We start from the raw sequence: 23,917 nt of genomic DNA on the forward strand, positions 1-23,917 counted from the left end.
ATACTATCAGCCAGAAGATTGTGAATATTTGATATTAGATCTATAGAACACATTCTGAATTTTTTTTTCCTGGCTCTGAAGACACCATGAACATCTTTGCCTGTTCAGTGTATATGGATAATAACTGTCTAACACAGCAGTTCTCAAAGTATGTTCCACGAAGACCTTGGGGCTTCAAGAAGCATCCTGAGGAGGCTCTATGTTCCCCCCGCCCAAATTTTCCTTTCTCTTTGCTGCTGCCCCCTAACCCACCTCCCTTACCACCAAAAGCCTTTTCTCCTCACCATCCTCGCCACCCAAATCCTTTCCCCCTTGCCTTCTTTACTTCCAAAACTCAATTTCCCTCCCACCGTTCAGAGGAGTGCTTTGATTGTGCTTTTCTTGCATGGCAGAAGGGGGTTGGACAGGACTGCCCCTAGGGTTTCTGTTGTTGTTGTTGTTATTATTATTACAAAGGCTGGGTGGCCAACTGTTTGGGTGCTTTGATTGTGCTTTTTCTTCATGGCAGAATGGGTTGGACTGGATAGCCCTTGAAGACTTTCACTGAAATACTGTTAAGTTTATGTTGGTAAAAAAGATTGCCCATGCCTGATATATATACATTATATGTAATATATTTAATATATAAACATTTCTTAGAGCTCCATGAGAAACTTTTGCTTCAGAAAGGGCTCTGTGGCTGAAAAGGTCTGAGAACCCCTGGTCTAATGTAGCCATATATAGAAACGTGAAAATACTTATGTAAATTTGTTCCGCAAAATCTCCTACATGGCTTCATGGATCTAGACAAAACCTGGAATACATACCCTTCATGATCCAACTTAAAGTACTGGTAGGGTTTCAGCTTTTTTTTAAAAAAAACCCAATTCTGTTTGGGGTTAGAGACTCAAATGTATACATGGAGTGTCCAGATGCAACCACGAGATGGCAGGATATAGGAAGGCTACCTTAGAAGGAGAGAAGACAAATAAATGCAAGAGGGCTTGAGTAAGCAAGAAAGCACTCTAGAAGGACCAGAGCATTGCCATGGAGATGTTCTAAGAGAGGCCTTCTAAGGCCCCATCTACACTGCCCTATAAAATCCAGATTATCAGCTTTGAATCAGATTATATGGCAGTGTAGACTAATATAATGCAGCTCAAAACAGATAGTCTGGATTTTATATGGCTGTGTAGATGGGACCTCAGAGGCCCAAGCAAGGATGGAAGTAAGCTGGAGAAGGGAGAAAGGAGTCCTTGAGGTGACAAAACTCAGGCAGTAATTCACTGAATCCTATATTCAGAAAATGCAATGGCGAGTGGGATGTTGGATTAGATGTTTAGCTTTTAAATGAAATTTAAATTGTATTTTAACTTTGTAGGCATGACACAAATATTTGTTTTTTTTTTTTAAATATGTCTACCATCTTCTTCCTTCATAGAATCATAGAATCATAGAATAGTAGAGTTGGAAGAGACCTCAAGGGCCATCTAGTCCAACCCCCCGCTAAGAAGCAGGAAATCGCATTCAAAGCACCCCCGACAGATGGCCATCCAGCCTCTGCTTAAAAGCCTCCAAAGAAGGAGCCTCCACCACGGCCCGGGGGAGAGAGTTCCACTGTCGAACAGCCCTCACAGTGAGGAAGTTCTTCCTGATGTTCAGGTGGAATCTCCTTTCCTGTAGTTTGAAGCCATTGTTCCGTGTCCTAGTCTGCAGGGCAGCAGAAAATAAGCTTGCTCCCTCCTCCCTATGACTTCCCCTCACATATTTGTACATGGCTATCATGTCTCCTCTCAGCCTTCTCTTCTGCAGGCTAAACATGCCCAGCTCTTTAAGCCTCTCCTCATAGGGCTTGTTCTCCAGACCCTTAATCATTTTAGTTGCCCTCCTCTGGACGCTTTCCAGCTTGTCAGCATCTCCCTTCATCTGCGGTGCCCAAAACTGGACACAGTATTCCAGGTGTGGTCTGACCAAGGCAGAATAGAGGGGGAGCATGACTTCCCTGGATCTAGACGTTATTCCCCTATTGATGCAGGCCAAAATCCCATTGGCTTTTTTAGCTGCCGCATCACATTGTAGGCTCATGTTTAACTTGTTGTCCACGAGGACTCCAAGATCTTTTTCGCACACACTGCTGTCAAGCCAGGCGTCCCCCATTCTGTATCTTTGATTTCCATTTTTTCTGCCGAAGTGAAGTATCTTGCATTTGTCCCTGTTGAACTTCATTTTGTTAGTTTCGGCCCATCTCTCTAGTCTGTCAAGATCATTTTGAATTCTGCTCCTGTCTTCTGGAGTGTTAGCTATCCCTCCGAGTTTGGTGTCATCTGCAAACTTGATGATCGTGCCTTCTAACCCTTCGTCTAAGTCGTTAATAAAGATGTTGAACAGAACCGGGCCCAGGACGGAGCCCTGCGGCACTCCACTTGTCACTTCTTTCCATGATGAAGACGACGCATTGGTGAGCACCCTTTGGGTTCGTTCGCTTAGCCAATTACAGATCCACCTAACCGTAGTTTTGTCTAGCCCACATTTTACTAGTTTGTTTGCCAGAAGGTCGTGGGGGACTTTGTCGAAGGCCTTACTGAAATCTAGATATGCTACATCCACGGCATTCCCTGTATCGACCCAACTCGTAACTCTATCGAAAAAAGAGATCAGATTAGTCTGGCATGACTTGTTTTTGGTAAATCCGTGTTGACTATTAGCAATGACCGCATTTGTTTCTAAGTGTTTGCAGACCACTTCCTTAATGATCTTTTCCAGAATCTTGCCTGGTATTGATGTGAGGCTGACCGGACGGTAATTGTTTGGGTCGTTCTTTTTTCCCTTCTTGAAGATAGGGACCACATTCGCCCTCCTCCAATCTGCTGGGACTTCTCCTGTTCTCCAAGAACTCTCGAAGATGATTGCCAGTGGTTCTGAAATAACTTCCGCTAGTTCCTTCAATACTCTTGGATGTAGCTGATCTGGCCCTGGGGACTTGAATTCGTTTAGAGTGGCCAGGTGTTCCTGGACAACTTGTTTCCCTATTTGGGGTTGGATTTCCCCCAATCCTTCGTCCATTCCATGTTGCTGAGGTTGAAGATGGCTTTCTTTTTGTGAGAAGACCGAGGCAAAGAAGGCATTAAGCAGTTCTGCCTTTTCCCTATCACCTGTCACCATCACCCCATCTACTCCTTGCAGTGGCCCTATCGCCTCCTTGTTCTTCCTTTTTCTACCAACATAAGCAAAAAAACCTTTTTTGTTGTTTTTTATGTCCCTGGCAAGCCTGAGCTCATTTTGCGCTTTAGCCTTGCGAACCTTTTCCCTACAGGAGTTGGCTATACGTTTGAATTCTTCTTTGGTGATTTCTCCCCTTTTCCACTTCTTGTGCATGTCACTTTTGAGCTTTAGCTCAGTTAGAAGTTCTTTGGACATCCATTCTGGCTTCTTTGCACTTGTCTTATTTTTCTTCTTTGTTGGCACTGTTTGCATTTGCGCCTTGAGTATTTCACTTTTGAAAAACTCCCATCCATCCTTAACTCCCTTGTTTTTTAATATCGGCGTCCATGGAATGCCGCTCAGTAATTCCTTCATTTTTTGGAAGTCAGCTCTCTTAAAGTCCAGAATGCGTGTTTGACTTGTCTTAGTTTCAGCATTCCTTTGTATTGCAAACTGCAGGAGCACATGGTCACTTGCCCCTAAGGATCCAACCACTTCAACTGTATTGATCAGGTCTTCCACATTTGTTAAGATTAGATCAAGAGTTGCTGATCCCCTTGTTGCCTCTTCTACCTTCTGGACCATAAAATTATCTGCAAGGCAAGTGAGGAATTTGTTGGACTTTGTACTCTTGGCTGAGTTTGTTTTCCAGCAGATATCGGGATAATTGAAATCGCCCATGACTACTATATCTCTTCTTTGTGCCTGTTTGGTCAGCTGTTGACAGAAGGCTTCATCAAGTCCTTCATCCTGACTCGGAGGTCTGTAGTAGACACCCACGACAAGATCTTTTTGAGTCCCGGTTCCCTTGATTCTTATCCAGATGCTTTCAAGCTGGTTTCCCGGATTACAGTCTTGCATTTCTTCTGCAACGTAACTGTTTTTGACATATAAAGCTACTCCCCCTCCTCTCCCCTTTGTTCTATTTATGTGAAAGAGGTTATAGCCCTCAATGGTTAAATTCCAGTGATGGGAGTCATCCCACCAGGTTTCAGTGATGCCTATGACATCGTATGTGTGGTGCTGTGCTAGGAGTTGGAGTTCGTCTTGCTTATTTCCCATGCTCTGAGCATTAGTGTAAAGACATGTAAGCCCCTGTGACCTCCCCTCGAACTGTTTATTTGGGATTATTGTGCTCTCTGTACTTGGTCCTTGCTGTGTTTGTGCAGCCCTCCGTTTAGCCTTACGGCGGTTCCCTGTGGTCGTGGGTAATATAGTGTTCGCCAGGCTGTTGTTCCCCTCCCCCAGTGGATTTAGTTTAAAGTGCGCCTGATGAGGTTTGTGAGTCTGTGTGCAAAAAGATGTTTTCCTACTTGTGTGAGATGCACCCCATCGCTTGCCAGTAGTCCATCCTCTTGGAAGAGTAGACCATGGTCAAGGAAGCCAAAATGCTCCTCTTGACACCATTTTCTGAGCCAGTTATTGACCTGTACTATTTTTCCGGCCCTTGTAGAGCCATGTCCTACAACGGGAAGGAGGGATGAAAAGATCACATGTACATTATACAGTTTTAGCTTTGTTCCCAGAGCTCGAAAATCATTTGTGATCTTTTGAAAAGTATGCCTAGCGGTGTCATTGGTACCTACATGAATCAACATAAGGTGGGGAGGGTGATGGGGCTTTAGGAGCCTGCTGAGCCTCTGAGTGATATGGTGTATTTTTGCCCCCGGGAGGCAGCATGTTTCTCGAGCCATCCCATCCGGTCTGGAAATGATGGCTTCCGTTCCTCTAAGGAGGGAGTCACCTACTACCAAGACCTGTTTCCTTTGAGGATTGACAGGGTCCCTTTTGTGCAAGACAGTGTGTATGTCCCCTGAAGAGTGTTTCTGTTGAAGTGAATCATGTAGGTGTAAAGTGTTGTCCTCCTCCTCAACATCCCCAGTGCATTCATCAATGACAATCCATTGAGATACATCCGAGAGCCCATTACTCTCCCAAGGATGTTCCTGTTGCTCCTGGTCTATGATTGGGGATGGAGCATTTGCATGATTACATAAGTGTGACTGTGGTGATGCACTGTCCCTGTCAGGGCTATCCCCTGCGCATTGATCCAGGATGGTCCACTGAGTGGTATCTAAGAAACTGTGGTCCTCCACAAGATGTGTTTCCTGATTGTATGTTAATGATGTAAGAATTTCAAATCTGTTGTGTAAATGCAGCTGAGCAGAGGAGTTCTGTGGAGGCTGCCTGGTCCTGCGTCTCCTTCTATGGGTGACTTCCTTCCAAGCCTGAGGGTTGTCTACCTTTGAGTTGATCTCCCCATAAGGTTCCTGATCATGGTCTTGGTGGTGTTGGTGTGATGCAGGCTGCTGATCTACAGCAGCGTGTTGTGCAGTGTCCAAGAAGAGCTCGAGTGCCTGAATGTCCTTAAGGGTCTTAATACGGTGCTCGAGCTGTTGGATCCTCTGCTCCATCAGAGTCATCTGTTTGCATTTGGAGCAGATGTAGTTGTCTAGTTTAGAAACTCTTATCAGCTGCTAGTATCGAGATTAAACAAATCAAGTATCACGTTAGGTGTGGTGATAATATGTCCAGGTTGGTTCATCAGGTGCTCTGCTATGGATGACTTCTCTGGTTGAGTTAGTCTGCAGTGCCTTTCATGTTCCTTGATTCGTGTTTGGGCATAACCTTGCTCCTTTTGGGGGTCGCTATATAGACTTGTCCACAGCTGTATGGTATACGGTAGACTCTTTGCAGAAGGACAGGAAGAAGAATGATGGGTACCGAGGCAGGTTGTGACAGACTTGCTGCGAAGCAATCCCCATAGAACTCCAAAGGACATATTCAGTGATTTATGGAAGATTTAAGTCTCTCTTTTCCATCCAAAATGATGACTTCGACTGTGGTTATAATAAAAGTGATCAAAGCCACATTGATGGAAATGGCATCATACCCACTAATTAACTATATCCATGGGCTTGATCAAATGGAAAGGCATGGAGGAAATAAGACGCGACCTACAGCCCTTACACCTAAACAAGCACTCCATTGACTTTGGGGTGCTGTGAGTTTTCCGGGCTGTACAGCCATGTTTCAGAAGCATTCTTTCCTGATGTTTTACCTGCATCTATGGCAGGCATCCCCAGACTTGCTGTGGAGCAAACCCCATAGAAAGCCAAGAGACATATTATGAGACAGAGGAAGAATTGTTTGAGGCTACAGATTTGTTGGACTCCCCGATGGCACAGCGGGTTAAACTGCTGAGCTACTGAACTTGCTGACCGAAAGGTTGCTCATTTAAATCTGGGGAGCGAGGTGAGCTCCCGCTGTTATCCCCAGCTTCTGCCAACCTAGAAGTTCAAAAACATGCAAATGTGAGTAGATCAATAGGTACCGCTCCAGCGGGAAGGTAACAGCGCTCCATGTTGTCATGCCGGCCACATGACCTTGGAGGTGTCTACGGACAACGCCAGCTTTTCGGCTTAGAAATGGAGATGAGCACCAACCCTGAGTCGGACACGATTAGACTTAATGTCGGGGGGAAACCTTACAGACAATGCGGTCACTGTTGCCCATTTTTGGTCAAAAGATATTTAGCCGCATGTGCTCCTTCTATTTGTATCAGTTTTATACTAATTTATACAATGCCTTAGATACGAAATAAAATAAAGTGATTTATGGAAGATTTAAGTCTCTCTTTTTCATCCAAAATGATGCCTTCAACAATCTATATATATAAAAGGGTTATGAAATTTCGGCCTAGGACAAAACAACAAAACTACACATCCCAGAAACACTAAACTTGGCAGCACAACCTTTCATCCATGCCTCTACGTTCATACAACAAAAAGAAAAGAAAAATGAAGTCCTAATTAGAGGGAGAGGAATAATTGTTTTTATCCAATTGCTGCCAGTTAGAAGGCTAAGCTCCGCCCACTTGGTCTCCAAGCAACCCACTCAGCCCAGAGGACAGGCAGATTTAGGCCTCACTTAGGCCTCTTCCACACTGCCTATAAAATACAGATTATCTGATTTTAACTGGATCATATGGCAGTGTAGACTCAAGGCCCTTCCACACAGCTATATAACCCATTTATAATGGACTTAATGTAAGGTAAAACCGTTATCCTTTATCTTAACTACCACCAATTCCTCAATAGTTTATTTCCCATACCACCATACTTCGCCACAGCAAGGCGTGGCTGGGCACAGCTAGTGGTTATAATAAAAGTAATCAAAGCCACATCGATTGAAGCTGCATCATGCCCATTAATTCGTAGAATCATACAGTTGGGCCATCCAGTCCAACCCCCCTGCCAAGAAGCAGGAAAATCGCATTCAAAGCACCCCGACAGATGGCCATCCAGCCTCCGTTTAAAAGCCTCCAAAGAAGGAGCCTCCGCCTCATAATTAACGATGTGCATGGGCCTGATCGAATGGAGGAAAAAAAGCACGACCTGCCGCCCTTTGCACCACAACAAGAACTCCACTGACTTTCTTAAAACCCTGACACTCCACTCAGATTAAACCCTATGCGACATCACCACCACGCTTATCCCACAGACAAGCCCGCGGATTAGGGGAAAGGGGGACTTATAAAACAAATAAATAAACCCCTGGATGGTGACAAAAAAGGGCACGGAAAAAGTAATGCCGTCCAAGCGAGCCACGAGAGGGACATAATGGCCCCACAGGTGACTCAGTCCCGAGCGTCAATAATGATTAAAGGCCGTCTGCGCTGACGTCAGCAAGTGGCCACGCCCCCCTCCCCAGCGGCTGCTGACCTCAGGCGGGCCGTTTCCGCGTGGCCCCTGCCTGGAACCCTCGGCCAATGGGGGAGAGGGGGCGGGGCCCGGGCGCGCGCCCTGTCGCGTGGGGAGCGAGCGAGGGGGCGTGGCTAGGTGGGTGAGGCGGGGAGAAGCAAGGGAGGCGGCGGCGGCGCGAGGGCGGACGTTGGAGCCGAGCGAGGGGGGGCGTCTGCGCCTGCGCGCTGGCTGGTGCGTCAGCGGCAGGATGGCTGTTGCTGCTGGGCCGGCGGCAGGAGCGGCAGGAGCGAGAGCGGCCTCCGGTGGCTTCGCGGCCCCGGCGGTGGGGCGGGAGGAGGCGGCGGCGGCGTGAGATGGCGGCGCTGCGGGAAGGGGGCCGGTACGGCGTGTCCTGCGGCAGGGTCACCCAAGACAACCTCACCGTGCTGCATGTCAAGCTCACCGAGACCGCCTTCCGAGCGCTGGAGAGTTACCAGGGGAGCAAGGTGAGAGGAAGGGGCACTTTTTTTTGTCCCTTGCGGGTCGCCATCGCAGTCGGATATTTCATAAAGTCTCCGAAAAAGAACAGGAAGGCTCAAGGGGATTGGGGAAGTCTTGAAAAATGGAGGGACGCCCATCTTTGGGGCAGGAAAGGAGCCCGTCTTGCTCCACACATTCGACGGAGCAGAATGACTGATTCCCTGTCGATTCCAAGAGTTGGAATAGACCCCAAGAGCCATCCAGTCCCACCCCAATTGGCCTCACAATCTAAGCCAGGCCTGGGCAAACTTAAGCCCTCTTTTCAGGTGTTTTGGGCTTCAACTCCCACCATTCCTAAGAGCCTCAGGCCCCTTCCTTTTCCCCCTCAGCCGCTTAAGCGGCTGAGGGGGGAAAGGAAAGGGCCTGAGGCTGTCAGGAATGGTGGGAGTTGAAGTCCAAAACACCTAGAAGGAGGGCCCAAGTTTGCCCGTGCCCGATCTAAGCACTCCTGGCAAATGGCCATCCAGCCTCTGCTTTAAAAACCCCAGAGGAGGAGACTGTCTCACTCCGAGACAAGATTATTCTACGCTCAAATAGTTTTTTTTAAAACTGTCAGGAGTTTCTTCTTAGTGTTTAAATGAAGTTTCTTTCTTTTCCTGTCGCTTGAATCCATTGCTTCTTGCCCTAGTAGAGAACAAGCTCACCCCTTTCTCAGTGTGACATCCTTCCAGATATTTAAACATGGCTGGCGTTGTCCCCTTCTCTCAGGGCTCCCCTCCTCCGCGGCCTCCTTCTTTTTTCAATATGTTTTATTGTAAACACAGGTAGAATAATATCAAAATCCATCACCATTTCAATATACATATTAAATGTTGTTTTCTTAGTAATCTTAACCTTGCTGATTCCACCTTTATCTCCCACTTGGGTATTTCGGTATTTCACCCCTCCTTCTATCCCCACCCTCTGGGCCCTTCCACACAGCCCTATATCCCAGAATATCAAATTAGAAAATCTCACATTCTACACAGCTGAATAAAATCCCACAATTTCTGCTCTGAACTGGAATATATGGCACTGTAGACTCAGATAACCCAATTCAAAGCAGATATCGTGGGATTTTCTGCCTTGGTATTCTGGGTTATATGGCTGTGTGGAAGGGCCCTAAGTGTGGGTTCAGATAACCCAGTTCAAAGTAGATATTGTGGGATTTTCTGGCGATATTCTAGATTATATGGCTGTGGGGAAGGACCCTAATTGTGGACTCGGATAACCCAGTCCAAAGCAGATATTGTGGGATTTTCTGCTTTCATATTCAGGGGTATAGAACTGTTTGGAAGGGCCCTCAGCCTTCGTTTCTCTAAGTTAAACATGCCCAGCTCTCTAAACCGTCTCTCCTAGGGCTTGGTTTCCAAACCTTCCACCGTCTCTGGACAAGTTCCAGCTTGTCCTCCATGAATTGTGCTTCCCAGAACTGGGCACAGGATTCCAGGTGAAGTCTGACCCAAGAAGAATAAGGGGAGAGGGTATTACCTCTCTTCATTTGGACATTATACTTCCGTTGATACTGCCTTGAATCGCATTGGCTTTTCCCCCCTTTTCTTTTTTAGGGTCGAGTTGTTGTCTCTTTTTGTCTCGGGTTCAGCTTAAGATCTCCAGAGTATCCTAAATCACTTTTCGCGTTCCCTGACAGAACTCCCCCTCAGTTACCTTTTCTCCCTGGCTCCATATGGTTGGGGCATGACGGGCTGGGGCTGGGGGGATGTCTTTTTAATACCTATGTAATACTATTTTTTCACCCTTCCGCCCATAGCTCTCCCCCCTCCCCTTTTCAATCAGTTACAAAAAAGTTTTGTGGGGTAGAAAAAGCCCCTCCGCCCTATTTGCCTCTGTCTCCTCAGGGAGGAGCCCTAATCTAAAAGAAGGGGGAGGGCGGCTGGTGCCGATATTTTTTTAAATGGCATTTACACAAGAAAGTCATTTTTCTTGGTGTTGGTGCCAGCTAGTGCCTCTGGAGCTGGCCGTGACCGGAGCCAGCCGTTCCCAGATGAGGCAGATTCTGCTGAGCTGTCATTTATTTATGGGCTTAGTTCTTCTCCCTTGCTGCGCACTCTCTCTCACTCTCTCACCCTGGATTGTGTGTAAGATGGACACACACACACACACACACACATGACTGAGTTGTGTCTGGGGGAAAAGGGGGGGTGTCAACTTTTCAGGCTTTGGTTTTTTTCCTGAAAGTTTGACTTGACTTGTGTTTTTAAGCGACAATGGCAACTATGACAGATTTATTGCACATTTTTACAAGGCTGTCAGGAAAACTGTTTTTCTTCCACCAACTTTATTCTTGGATAATCCCACCCCCACCCCTTTGCCTTCTCTTCCCATCCCTGCCAGATGTCCTGTGAGAAATTGTGTTAGGGCCAAGCTTCTTCTAGAGATTGTGGTGGTGTTTTTCATCATTATTAATGAATTAATGTAAACTCTCTTAAACATTTTAATGCATTTATAAAATTTGAAAAAAGATACAGTAGGACAAAGCATGTTTAAATCTTGGATATGTTGGTCAAGCAAGGAGGAATACATAAGAATGCGAAAGAATGCAATGGGGTTTGGGGTTTGTTTTTTACCATTTTCCTTTTTGTTGCATTTCAGTGGAAACTTGAGCCTTAGCTTGTGTTTGTTCAAGGCATTTTAAAAGTGGCTGTGTCCTGTTCTGAGTCCCAGCAAAGGAGGATTAAGGCTCTTAATTAGCTGGTGTCTTAATGTGGAGTTTCAAATTAAATGCTGCTTCTCTCTTTTCTTTTCTTTTTGACCTAAGCTCTTTTTGTTAATATGATTTGTGCTGTTGTGAGAAATCTTGAAGAATTGTTGTTTTAAAGTAACAACCCAACGTTTTGTAGCCCAGCAGGCTTTTCTTCAAAGGACTTTCCTTGCAGTGGTTCCAGAAGCAGTCGATAAGCCAGGAACATACTCAGACCAGACAGAATTTAAATAACAGGTTGACAAACAGCAGACACTCTCCCCTAGTCACAGCATTGCTTCCCCTGTGCCTTTTTTCATGCTAAAATATGACTCAGACATGGTTTTCCCAGAATTGACCTCAAATTGTGCCTTTTCCTATGACTAATGGTTGCTTTTCATAATAACTGGTTTAAACCTAAAAGAGAGTTAGTATTCTTTAGCATGTTTGCCTCTTCTTGTCTTTCTGGCCTAACTTTGCCTTTCTGTTAGTTATTCAACAGAGTATAGCCATTCTACATTTTGTACTGCATAATTATGTAGTACACCAGCTCTTTTGTAAAATCTGCATGGAAATCATTCCCTGGGCCAAAGATCCTTAGAAATCAACATGACATTTTAGCTTTCCACTGCATATGGTTGTTGAGATCCGAAATTGCAGCTCTTGCTTGTGTGTACTTGGTTTTAAAAGGACATACATTTTGAGTCAAAATGCCTAAAAGACAAGTGATCCCTAAAGTTTAAACGAATTATTAGAAATAGTCCCCCACTGTATATACATACACATACATTCATAAACACATACAAAAACTAGGTTAAATGGAATGTAATTATGGTGCTTAATAGAGTCTTGAATCTGAGTTAAAACTTAGATCACCAAAATTCCTGTTCTGCGGTAATATTCCTTATTTTCTGGTCAAAAGTGATTTACACTTTTCTGAAGGTTTAAAATAATTACTTTTAAATTTTGTGCTTTTCCTTCATGGCAGGGGTGGGGAGTGGGACCTGGTAGCCCATGTCTCTTCCAACTCTATTAAGTTTTTATATATATTTGTGTGTACATGTATATTTACATCCATGCATTTGTACATGTGCATGCATATATATATATATATATATACACACACACACACACACACACACACATATACACACACGCCCCTTTTAATGTAGCCTAAAAATAATGGCAGTGTTATCTTTTGTAGCATGATAACTTAAAGTTTGTGCTGTCCTTAGTTTAAGAGCTTTTGAAAATAAATGTGTCTTAGAGGAAGGGTAATTGTGATTGCCAAAGAAAATCAAATGTCCTCTTGAAAGGAAGAGGTTATCTGCAAACATTATTTAGAATGTAGAATGTCATAAATCATGTTTGCAGTCCTTTCTACACTTGGCAACCAATCCTGTGGAAACTGCTGGAGCTTTCTTCTGAGCGAGCATATTATTTCTCTTTATTTAATATATCTTGCACATAAATGCATGAAATTGTACTGTAATTTCAAGTATTTCTCTGGAACAAACAACTGCTTAAATGTCCAATATCACTGCTATTTTCTTTGTGGTGCCCTTGAAGGCAAAGTGAATTCTCAAAGGGAAAGGAACTTGTACATTATTAGAACAACTGCTTATGGGGTCTTAAATTAGCTGTAAAAAGTGACAGATTTGTTTTGAGAGAATTGAACTTTTTGCATTAGTAATCTGTATCAACCTTTTTATTGGTCATCTTCCTAATTTAAGCAGGAAAATATTTTTAATCAAGTAGGGGAGTAGAAGATACAGGGAATGATTTCTTTAATTATGATTAGAATAGGAGCTGACTTGATACCATTGAAGTGAGAAATACATGAATGATTTCCTGTGAATCAATGAAAGCATAACAAGAGACCATATGGACACTGGAGCTTGTACAATTGCTGTAGTTGTAGGTTAAATATTTTAGTACCTATGACCTAGAATAAGTATATGTTTGCAAAAGCTTCAGGTATTGACAGCATTGATAATGTTTTGAGTTCCACTATATTCTTAATTCATACTGTTCCAATGATTTAAGAAACAGTACTTTTCCAGTGTTTATGGCCTTAAAGTTTATGTTAATGGGAACCTCTCACTTCATAATAAATTAATCATTTATAAATACTGTAAACATTTCTGGCAAATACTTCCCTCCTTTCCTGGAGAAAGTGCTCTGGTGGCTTCTAATATTACCATCAGGGCATAATTTGAACCGGAAAACAATGTACTGTTCTATCACCCATACAATAGAACTATTTATGGTACAAACATACTTCAAAGCTTTTGTATTATTTCATTTTAGAAGCCTAACATCTATCCCAGGGGTCCCCAAACTTTTTAAACAGGGGGGGCCAGTTCACAGTCCCTCAGACCGTTGGAGGGCCGGACTATAGTTTTGTTTTTTGTTTTTTGTTTTTTTAAACTATGAACAAATTCCTATGCAGTGCACACTGCACATATCTTATTCTGAAGTAAAAAAACGAAACAGGAATAAATACAGTCTCAATGTTAATCATAATCATAATAAAAATAATAAAGAGAGTTGGAAGAGACCCCTTGGGCCATTTAGTCCAACCACCTTCTGCCTTTGTGTACCAAAGCACTAGCAAAGCACCCCTTAATAATTAATTATTAATTAAATAATAATTAAAATACTATTATAAACAAACAAAGATTTGGAAGGCGAGGGAGGAGACGGGAAAGGTGTGTGCCTTTCCCTCCTACCCCGCGACGTACACAACTTCCTCGGCAGAAGTGGAGGGAGCTGCTGTGGGCCCTGGGCCTTAGTTTGGGGACCCCTGATCTATCCTTTAAAACTTCTGAGAATTAAAAGGGAAATTATTTTTTTCCCTTAGTTTTTCTAATAAATTCAGGATATTTTCATGGCATGTTAGTGGGAATGCCTCTATCAACCACACCGATTCTGTATCTCCGTTTAAGCTGATACTTGTGCTGTTCTAAATAAAACCTCTTAACGTTGATATCACAACTAAATACTGAGGAATCTGGAGAGTGAAAACCAGAATTTAATGTGAATATAAATAGCCAGTAAGAATTTAATGGCTAACAGATATTTATAGTTTTTCTGATTCTTGTACTGATCTCTTGACTGTCTCTATGTGTTATGCTGCAGTATTTTCTTTGTTTAATTGTGCATAATCCTATATGGAGAAGGCATCCAGATATTTGGTGTACAGAATCCTTAATACATAACAATTAGTTATGTATTATCCATTTATATGCATGTCTCACAAAGACACAACTCTTGAAAAGGTATCTGAAGGCAATTTTGGAAAGGTTAAAGATAAACAGGTTCAAAGATCATCATCATCAACGATCACACATGTCCAAATATGATTGTCCTCCAAGTATAGTGCCTTGGCAATGTATCTGTACGTGACTGTCAAGACCTATTCTTCATCCGCAGTGAGGACATCAATTTCCAGGTGGAAGGCGGTCCCATTCAGGGTTGGCTTGGCAAACCTTCCTCTTGACACGTTTCTCCCTTTTGCCCTCCATTTGTGCCTTTTCGAATTCCATAGCACTGTTGGTCACAGCTGATCTCCAGTTTGAATGCTCAAGGGCTAGAGCTTCCCAGTAGATTCAAAGCCAATCTGGGCAAGATTCAGGTACTGTGAAGAGTTAATCCCTCTGAAAGAAGACATTTGGTCCGAGATGAGCTTGTAGTCTTCCTGAAGGACCAAACACACACCTTGATAATTCTTCTTAATTCAGTGCTGTATTTGAAAACTCAAGTAGCAATCAGCTCCTGTTACCATCTTAGGGGCATTGCTGGTTTACCAGCATATCTAGACATTGACTTTGTTACTCATGCACTGATCACATATAGACTACAATAGTGCCATGCACCTTGGTCTGGATTCTTTTGAAAAAGGTCCACGTACTTCAACATGTTCAGAACATGGTTGCCAGAATATTGACTAGGATCAGGCTATGATGGCTTAGTGTGATGTTACTAGAAGTTCATAACATTTGGATAGATTGGTGTTTTCCACCCTCAAGCCATCAATCAAAAACGGTTGTAATGGTTATCGATATATAAAAATTGAAAGTGCTGTTTTGGACCTTTAGATCTTCAAATGGTTGGATCAAGTTATAAATTACTAACCACACCTGTATGAACTTGCCTTTGCATTCCATTTTGTAGTGGAAATGATAGACTAAGTTGCCTTAATTGTACATCTAAAAATATACGAAGAGCTTTACAAAAGATAATACAGATAGGCCTCTACTCAAAGCAGCTTACAATCTAAAAATAAATAGATAACAGAACAGGAAAATACAGGAAATAGAGGAAGAAAACAAGAACATGCACACTATAGGTATACTGTTTTATTTGTTCAAACTTCTGACAGGTTTATTTCATTTTGTAGACTTCCACAAACCCCATCAGTTCAGAGTTTTTGGAATTTTTTATATGAACACAATTAAAAACAATAAAATAATTAAACCCCTGCCACTGAAGCTACCCACTCTCAGTAATCATTTTGCATATTTAAATTATTTTGTTCTGTGTGCATAGTTGGATATAATAGGTAAACATCTGTATTTTAAAAAAAACACACCTGGGAAGGTGTCTATTTTTCTTAGAATCGGGAATCCACTCAAACTTCTAATCATCTCAATGTGTAATGAACCCTTGAAGTATAACCCATCAAGTATAATTTCTGTATATGTTGTGATTCTGATTCAGTCGCATTATTTAAATCTGTTAACTTTGCGTGGAACTATATGATATTTAGCAATTATTCCATTTTATTAGAATAAGTATTCATGTCAAGGACAGAACGCCACAAGATCAAAGATAACAGAGTTTATTGGATAACAGAACTCGAAATGCCCGTAAAATACAAGGGCCAGGCAGTATTAGCCTTTAAAAGCAAAAAGGGGCAAGGAAAAACGTTCAAAAGATAAACCGGATTAAACCGGAGTTTAATCCGGGTAAAAACAAAACAGCTTGCTTCAGCCTGGGGATAAACAAAACAGAAGCCGGGGAACAAAGTGTTCAAAAGAATGCAATTAATTGGCAGCAGATTCCTCTCTGCTGCCAGCACTGTGCTTTGAGTAACTTGAGTCACTCCTCCACACAGCAGGCAAGGTTTCCAATACACACAGATCAGCCGAGGATTGAAGCAGTAGAGTAGACCCAGTTCCTTTCCGTAGTTCAAGCCAGAAGCAGAACGTTTGTAGTTTCACCAAGTCTGAGTAGGGGGAAGTCAAGCCGTGGTCAGTTCAGTCCGAAATCCAAAGCAGGAGATGGCGTCCGTCAAGAAGACGACGGAAGGTCAAAGCTAATGAGATTAAGCACAAGTTTGCACAAACAAAAGCCCACACAATTCCTCCCGCCGTCTGACCCCAAATTCCAAAACAACTTACGTATCAGCACACGAAAACACACCAGTCTTCAGGAAAGCGTCCCACACAGATCCCAAGCGTTCGTCCAGATTACCTTGCCCAACGCAATTTGCAATTGCTCCCAAGCCTCATTTTATGCCAGTTACAAATCCTCATCACTATCAGCTGCCCTCCTTAACCCGGGCGTTTCCTCATCACTTTCCTCATCAGAGCTGGAACACCTCTGACTACGCCCCACAGCATCCCCAGCTGTGGATCCCGTCCCATCCCTCCAGCTTGTCCATGGGTCTAATCCTGAAGGTCCCCATTCATCTTCCATCCCATCATTGCCAGTGGCACCCAATTCCTCCCTCACCCGAGTCCAATCCATCTCATCCTCCTCCGAGCTAACCAGCCCCTCCTCCATTCTCTCCGTAAACCCCTCAAAAGACTCTTCGTCAGATGGTGCTGCAAAGATATCTCGCAGTCTCTTTCTTTCTCGCTCCTCGAGAGTATCTGACTCTCGAGGAGTCTTACGCCCATGTCTGCCAGTAACAGAGCCATGAGGCTCAATCATAACAATTCATTTATTTAATGTACAACATTCCTTTCTCCCAATACAGAATCTAAAGTGTTTTATAATTTGAGTTACATAGAGTTAAAACTGATAGTTCAAAAATTAAGCAATTATATTAAAACATTAATTTAGAACAGTTTTCAAAAAGAGAATTAACATTATATAATGATGAAAATACAAAGAACGTACCACAGTTAAATGCAAAATTCAGTTATCACTCAAAAGCCCGGATGAACATAAATTTATTCACCTGACTGTGCAGAGAAAGCAGAACTATCTTGTGGGAAGGGATTCCACTCTTTGGGAATTGGCACCAAGATTTTTTTTAATATGCTTTTCTCCTTTCCATGAATCACAATAACAATGGTTCACCTTTTCTTTGTAAAATATATTACCCTATTTTCTGTTTTTTCCAGAAATTTGGGGAATGCAATATTAGACTAATACACATTAAATACCTCATAAAAATAGAATTAAAGCAACCACAAAAACAGTCATTAGATTCCCCACACACAAAAAACCCCTAATACAAAGTCTAGCTGTCTCCCATGATATAAATGTTTTAATAATAATAATAATAATAATAATAAACTTTTATTTATATCCCACCACCATCTCCCAGAGGGGACTCGGGACGGCTCACAGATGTGACATGCAAAATGGAACAAGTACAAAACAAAATATAGACAATAAACAGTCAACACAACATCATAAATTGACAGTACCCTCTGGTAAAAACAATAAAATACAGCAATTGCTGTAGATAAAACAGCAGTATTCAATCCTAGAATTGTAAAGTGTTAATAAAGAATCTAAGGGTCTTCATATGTATTATTAGAGAGTCTAAACATGCCCTATTCCTTGAGAGAGATATATATTGTATTGTTTTTACCACCATTCAATGTTTTGAGTCTCTTTAAGAGAAAAAAGGTGTTATATAAAAATATTACTACTACTTCTACCAATCTATATATATAAAAGGATAAAGTTGCGGGCGCAGTGACTATAACAACAAAACTAAACATCCCACAAATACGAAACTTGGCAACGCAATGCAAAAGCCTTGCCTTCCGGTTACAACAACACAACCACACCACAAAACCACAATCCGGACCCACAAAACTCACAACAACACATCATGACTATAACAACACAACTAAACGCCCTAGAAATACAAAACTTGGCAACACAACGCAAAACCCTTGCCTCCCGGTTGTAACAACACAATCACACCACAAAACCACACTGGACCCACAGAACTCACAACAATGCATCATGACTATAACAACACAACTGAACACCCCAGAAATACGAAACTTGGCGACACAACGCAAGAGCCTTCCCTCCCAGTTGTAACAACACAACCACACCCCAAAACCACAATCCGGACCCATAAAACTCACAACAATGCATTGTGACTATAACAACACAACTAAATGCCCCAGAAATACGAAACTTGGCACACAACTAAATGCCCCAGAAATACAAAACTTGACAACACAACGCAAAAGCCTTTCCTCCCAGTTGTAACAACACAATCACACCACAAAACCACAATCCAGACCCACAAAATTCACAACAATGCATCATGACTATAACAACACAATTAAACGCCCCAGAAATACGAAACTTGGCAAAACAACGCAAAAGCCTTGCCTCCCGATTGTAACAACACAATCACACCACAAAACACAATCCGGACCCACAAAACTGAAAAATTGAACAAGGTAACAGACTTCCAATACTACTACTAATGTGAGTATAAAGAAGGGTGGAGGTCACAGCATAAATACAACCTAATGTAGACTGACCAACACCACCAGACTAAGCCACAGCAACGCGTGGCCGGGCACAGTTAGTATATATATATATATAAAGGTAAAGTTATTTGCACCATGACTATAACAACACAACTATGCACTCCAGAAACACCAAACTTGACAACACAACGCAAAAGCCTTGCCTCAAGGTTCATACAACGCAACCGAACCCCCAAAACGGAACCGGGACCCACAAAAACCGCTCTAGTAAGAAAACAGAACAACATAATCTCTAAAATCTCTAAAATCAGGACAATAAATACAAATCAACACTCACAAGACGGGAGAATTCCAGACAGGAAACAATCAGACCCAGCTAACACCTCCCAACAAAGAATTCCCTCATCCAGCCAGGCCTCGAACCTGCAAGGCCATTCAATGCTAATCGAGGTAACTAATTCCAATATTCATGCCTCCTGCACTCGGACTATTCGTTGCTATTCGACCTGGCCAAGCAACAATTCCACAAGGTAGAAAGCGGTCAGGCTTTTAAGCTGCAAGACTATTCACCAGAATATACCCTACATGGATAACCCTCAGGTTTGTAAGCCATTAGGCCACTCCACCCCATCCAACCAGCCCAAGCAAAGAGGCCCTTATATAGAAACTGCCCAGGCTTAGAAGCGCAAAGGCTATTCAGTGCAATTCCAATTGGCCACAGCAACGCGTGGCAGGGCACAGCTAGTAATAATAATATATTCCATATGCTTAGTAAAGGTAAAGGTTTCCCCTGACATTATGTCCAGTCGTGTCCGACTTTGGGGGGTTGGTGCTCATCTCCATTTTTAAGCTGAAGAGCTGGCGTCCATAGACACCTCCAAGGTCATGTGGCCATCATGACTGCATGGAATGCTGTTACCTTCCTGCCGGAACGGTACCTATTGATCTACTCACATCTGCATGTTTTTGAACTGCTAGGTTGGCAGAAGCTGGGGCTAACAGCGGGCGCTCACTCCGCTCCCCAGGTTTGAATCTGAGACCTTTCGGTCTGCAAGTTCAGCAGCTCAGCGCTTTAACACACTGAGCCACCGGAGGCTCCACTTCATATGCTTACATGTGGGCATTTCCAAAGTCCACAGTTTACATGAGCTATTTCTCTTCACTCTTATTGCAACAACAACCTCACACTGATCTTAAATATCAGGAGGATTGTGTAGTTGAGCATGAGGTCTGTAATGGAGAGGCGTGAGACGTTTTTGTTGTGTAAGCTTTCTTGCATTCTCCATGCTAAGCACCACCCACCATGTTTAATGCTAAAATACATTTCGAGAGCAATCCTGAACTTCAGGAAAGTTTTATTGTAGAAAAAGAAAGCTTTGTTGACCTCTCTGTCCCATTGTGTCTGCTCTAGCAGCAGGAGTGAAAAGGGGCACGTTGAGATAGATTGCCAGAGGCTAATTCAAAAGTAACTCTGATCTCCGCTTCAGTATTATGTGAATGGATCCCAGATTTGACACTCTGCTGTTTGGTGTAATGTACAAATCCAGATAATCTGGGGTTAGTCATAACTGAGAATGGGTGAATCATTCTTTTTCTGATACATATCATATTAAATGTACTTCATTATAAGTGTGTACATTTTCTACATTGGTCTGTGCATTTAAAATCCACATTTATTTTGTTTGCAATATTCCTTAATAACAAAATTGTATACAATTATCTACAATACCCATTTTCGTAAACATGTAATTATGTTGCTGAAACGATAGCTGTGCACTAATCTATAAGAAAGGTAAATTTATTTTAAATAGAAACCAAACCAAACTAGTTTTTATTTTAAACTAGGGTCTAATCTTAACCAGGATTTGATAAAATGAGTCAAATTCTACCATGGTTTATGAGCATGGCTTGTTTCAATAAACACAGTTCAAAAATTATCCACAATTTGTTCAGGTTTAGTTTGGGACAATGGTTTATTGAAAACATAAGAAAATGTTTCTTGTGTCATTGTTGTGATTCTCCTAGGAATGAAGTACTTGAGTCTACCTACCTACTTCTGGGTATTGGTTGAACATTATATTTGAGCAGTGAAACACTTACCATATGTTCTAACATGCCATAATGGTGAATTCTGATTTTAGCCAAATGTTGGAATATGCTGTTTGAGCAGTTGGGATAATATAGCTTCTAACTTAGGATTTCAGAAGGGAAGAAATGCAAACACGTAGGAAGAAGTTCTCTTTTTTAAAAGTTACCATTCTATAATTGATTTTGTGCCATAGTGAATCAGAAAATCTAAAATACTTGTTCATCTACAGCTTGACCAGTTTTTTTTTTAAGTAGCCTTAATTTTTTTCCAGCAAGGTATAGGCAGTAAGTAGTTAAAAAGAAACTCCTAAGCTAATTTGTTTCAAAGACAGCATCAAAAATCAAATAAGGATATATGTATTTGATGTGCTTGTTTCTATTTAAGTATTTGTTTATAGTCTCTCGGCACACCAGTGTCCCTAAGGTATATATAACAAATAAAAACACACACAAAACACAAAAATACTTTGTAAAAACTAACTAAAACAATTTCAAAATACGCATACATAAAACAAAATCCATATATTATCTGCACCGGAGAAGTTGAAATATCATAAGTTTCATTTATATAAAATACTTAAACAGTGTTTGGCTATAGAGTATAGGCATTCTTTGGAGTATTACCTCTACTTTTCGTAATGGTCTCCAACTGAAAAAGTAAAATTTACCTTGCATGATTCACCCAATAACATATTTTAGAATGAGTTAAGTATGCCTCTTCTGTTATTTTCTGCGTGTGGTGCAAAACATGTTAAAATGTCCTTACAATGAAGCCTTTCATTCAACTTTATTGGATTTGGATAATTTCCAGGATTTTAAATCAGTCATAGATTTTCTTGTAGCAAAACAAATTTACATAGCACTCAGTTTTTAGTTTGGATATATTAAATTGGCCTGATAATTTTATCCTGATTAGTTAGAACCATACATCCATCAGCTAGGGATGGGACTTCTCAATTTCCTCACTTCCCAACAGATGTTGAGGAAAAGATATTGATATTAAAACAATTGGGATTGTTTCTCATAACAGGCAGAAAATTCATTGTAGCATGTTTTGTGTGTGTGTGTGTGTGTGTGTGTGTCAGGAGCGACTTGAGAAACTGCAAGTCGCTTCTGGAGTGAGAGAATTCGCTGTCTGCAAGGATGTTGCCCAGGGGACGCCCAGATGTTTTGCTGTTTTACCATCCTTGTGGGAGGCTTCTCTCATGTCCCCGCATGGAACTGGAGCTGATAGAGGGAGCTCATCCGCGTTCTCTCCGGGTGGGATTCGAACCTGGCAGCTTGCAGATCAGCAGCCCAACCTTCAAGTTGCAAGGCTTTAACCCACTACTCCATTGGGGGCTCCACTGTAGCATGTTTAAAAACTCGGTTTTCAAGAAACTCACACAGTTTTATCCATTACTATACAAAATTCAGAAAAAAACACTGCACTGTTGTAGATTTGCCTCTGGAGATGAGTGTTTCATTTTGTGCAACGTTTTGAGAAGGAAGAACAAAATAGCACAGGAATCAATGGCTTAGATGCCAGGAATTAATAAAGAAATGTATATTGTATATGGACATTTTGGGACTAGTTTTCTCATCTTGCCTGATAGAAGGACAAAGATGTTTAACAAAAATCACCATCAGTTTCCTTTCAACCTTTTGTCTAAGGTACCTCAAGCAATGGATTCCCTGGGCTCTGAATCTGCACGCCCCTTTTTTCTTGACCCTACCATATAGGTAAAGGTTTTCCCCTGACGTTAAGTCCAGTCATGTCTGACTCTGGGGGTTGGTGTTCAGCCGAAGAGCCGTCGTTGTCCGTAGACACCTCCAAGGTCATGTGGCTGTAATGACTGCATGGAGCGCCGTTACCTTCCCGCCGGAGCGGTACCTATTGATCTACTTACATTGGCATATTTTTGAACTGCTAGGTCCCGGGCCTTGAACCTGGGACCTTTCGGTCTCCAGCTCAGTGCTTTTACATACTCTGCCACCGGGGCCCCCAGAGGTGGTGCTGGTGCTTTCCCCTCTCCATGAAATTACCCACGACTTATCCATAGGACATGGGGGAAAATTGCCCCCAAACTTGCCTTCAGCTTGTACATAAGTATATACTGTACCTACTTTGATATCCCAATTCATTTTGTCCTTGTTCATTCACTTCTTACCAACCAAGGCTGTTTATTTTCTGCCTCATTCTTGACTGGTATTTATTTATTTATGCAACTGGCTCCCTGAACTTTGGGCTTTGAGTCTGTGCTCCCCTTATATCTTGATGTGCCTTCCTACTCGGATTCCCAGATCATTTCCCAGATACCTTTTCATCCTTAATAATGGGCTTCATCCCTGCCAGGGTTGCTCTACTCCTGCTGCCCCTTGGCTGTTGTTGTTATTTATACCCCACTTTTAGCTCTTGATTAAGACACAAAACCATGGTGGGGATGAGACAGCATCTGGGAAATCATCTGGGAATCAGAGAAGATATCCAAGTCAAGATAGAAGGGGACCACATATTTAGAGCCCAGAGAGTTCATAAAGAAAGTTGCACAGGAGAACAACAACCTTTCCGGGGATGAAGTGAATTGGAGAAGAAAATGATTAAGATACATAACTTTAGGATTTGGCATTCAAGGAATGTTCTACTCTTTTCTCCCCTTTTTCAATATTGAATCATTCAGATGCTTATCAAAATTACCCAGTTTTAGCTAGTATAGTACACAGCTTTGCCTTGGTAAGCTGTGCTGTATTCCAACTGTGCAGCATTTAAGCCTGCAAACTTGACAATATTGTGCCGGTTTGCTAGGCCAAGAACAATAAAAAGGTTCCAGCGATTTATAGGAACTTTCCAAGCATTCGGTTTGTTTATTCCTGTCAGTTTTCTCGAGTGATTGGGAACACCAAATTTTACTACATTTCAGAAATTGTTGAATTCCCGTTCTATCCCATTCACTATTAAAATAGAGTATGCTTAATTTATTGTAAAGAGTACCTGTGAAAAGTAAATTAGATAAGTTCTGTTTGTCTTTATGTGAAATCTTATTCTTTTCCAGCCAATTAAAATT

General features: G+C 42.1%; 1 protein-coding gene and 1 long non-coding RNA gene across 2 annotated transcripts in view; both read left to right on the forward strand.

Moving 5' to 3' along the window:
- The first annotated feature begins 8,049 nt into the window (after window positions 1-8,049).
- The window catches only part of ell2 (elongation factor for RNA polymerase II 2), a 51,274-nt gene continuing 35,406 nt past the window's right edge, over window positions 8,050-23,917 (forward strand). The window contains exon 1 of the mRNA XM_003216373.4: window positions 8,050-8,371. Coding sequence (XP_003216421.1) covers window positions 8,240-8,371 — 132 coding nt within the window. The 5' untranslated portion in view covers window positions 8,050-8,239. The remainder of the gene's footprint in view (window positions 8,372-23,917) is intronic.
- Window positions 8,763-23,909, forward strand: LOC134296700 (uncharacterized). Its single transcript, XR_010003524.1, has 2 exons — window positions 8,763-16,296; window positions 16,331-23,909. It is a non-coding gene; the product is annotated as an uncharacterized LOC134296700 (long non-coding RNA).

This window comes from Anolis carolinensis, chromosome 2 (genome assembly GCF_035594765.1).
Source record: "Anolis carolinensis isolate JA03-04 chromosome 2, rAnoCar3.1.pri, whole genome shotgun sequence".
In the NCBI taxonomy this organism is placed as follows: domain Eukaryota; kingdom Metazoa; phylum Chordata; class Lepidosauria; order Squamata; family Dactyloidae; genus Anolis; species Anolis carolinensis.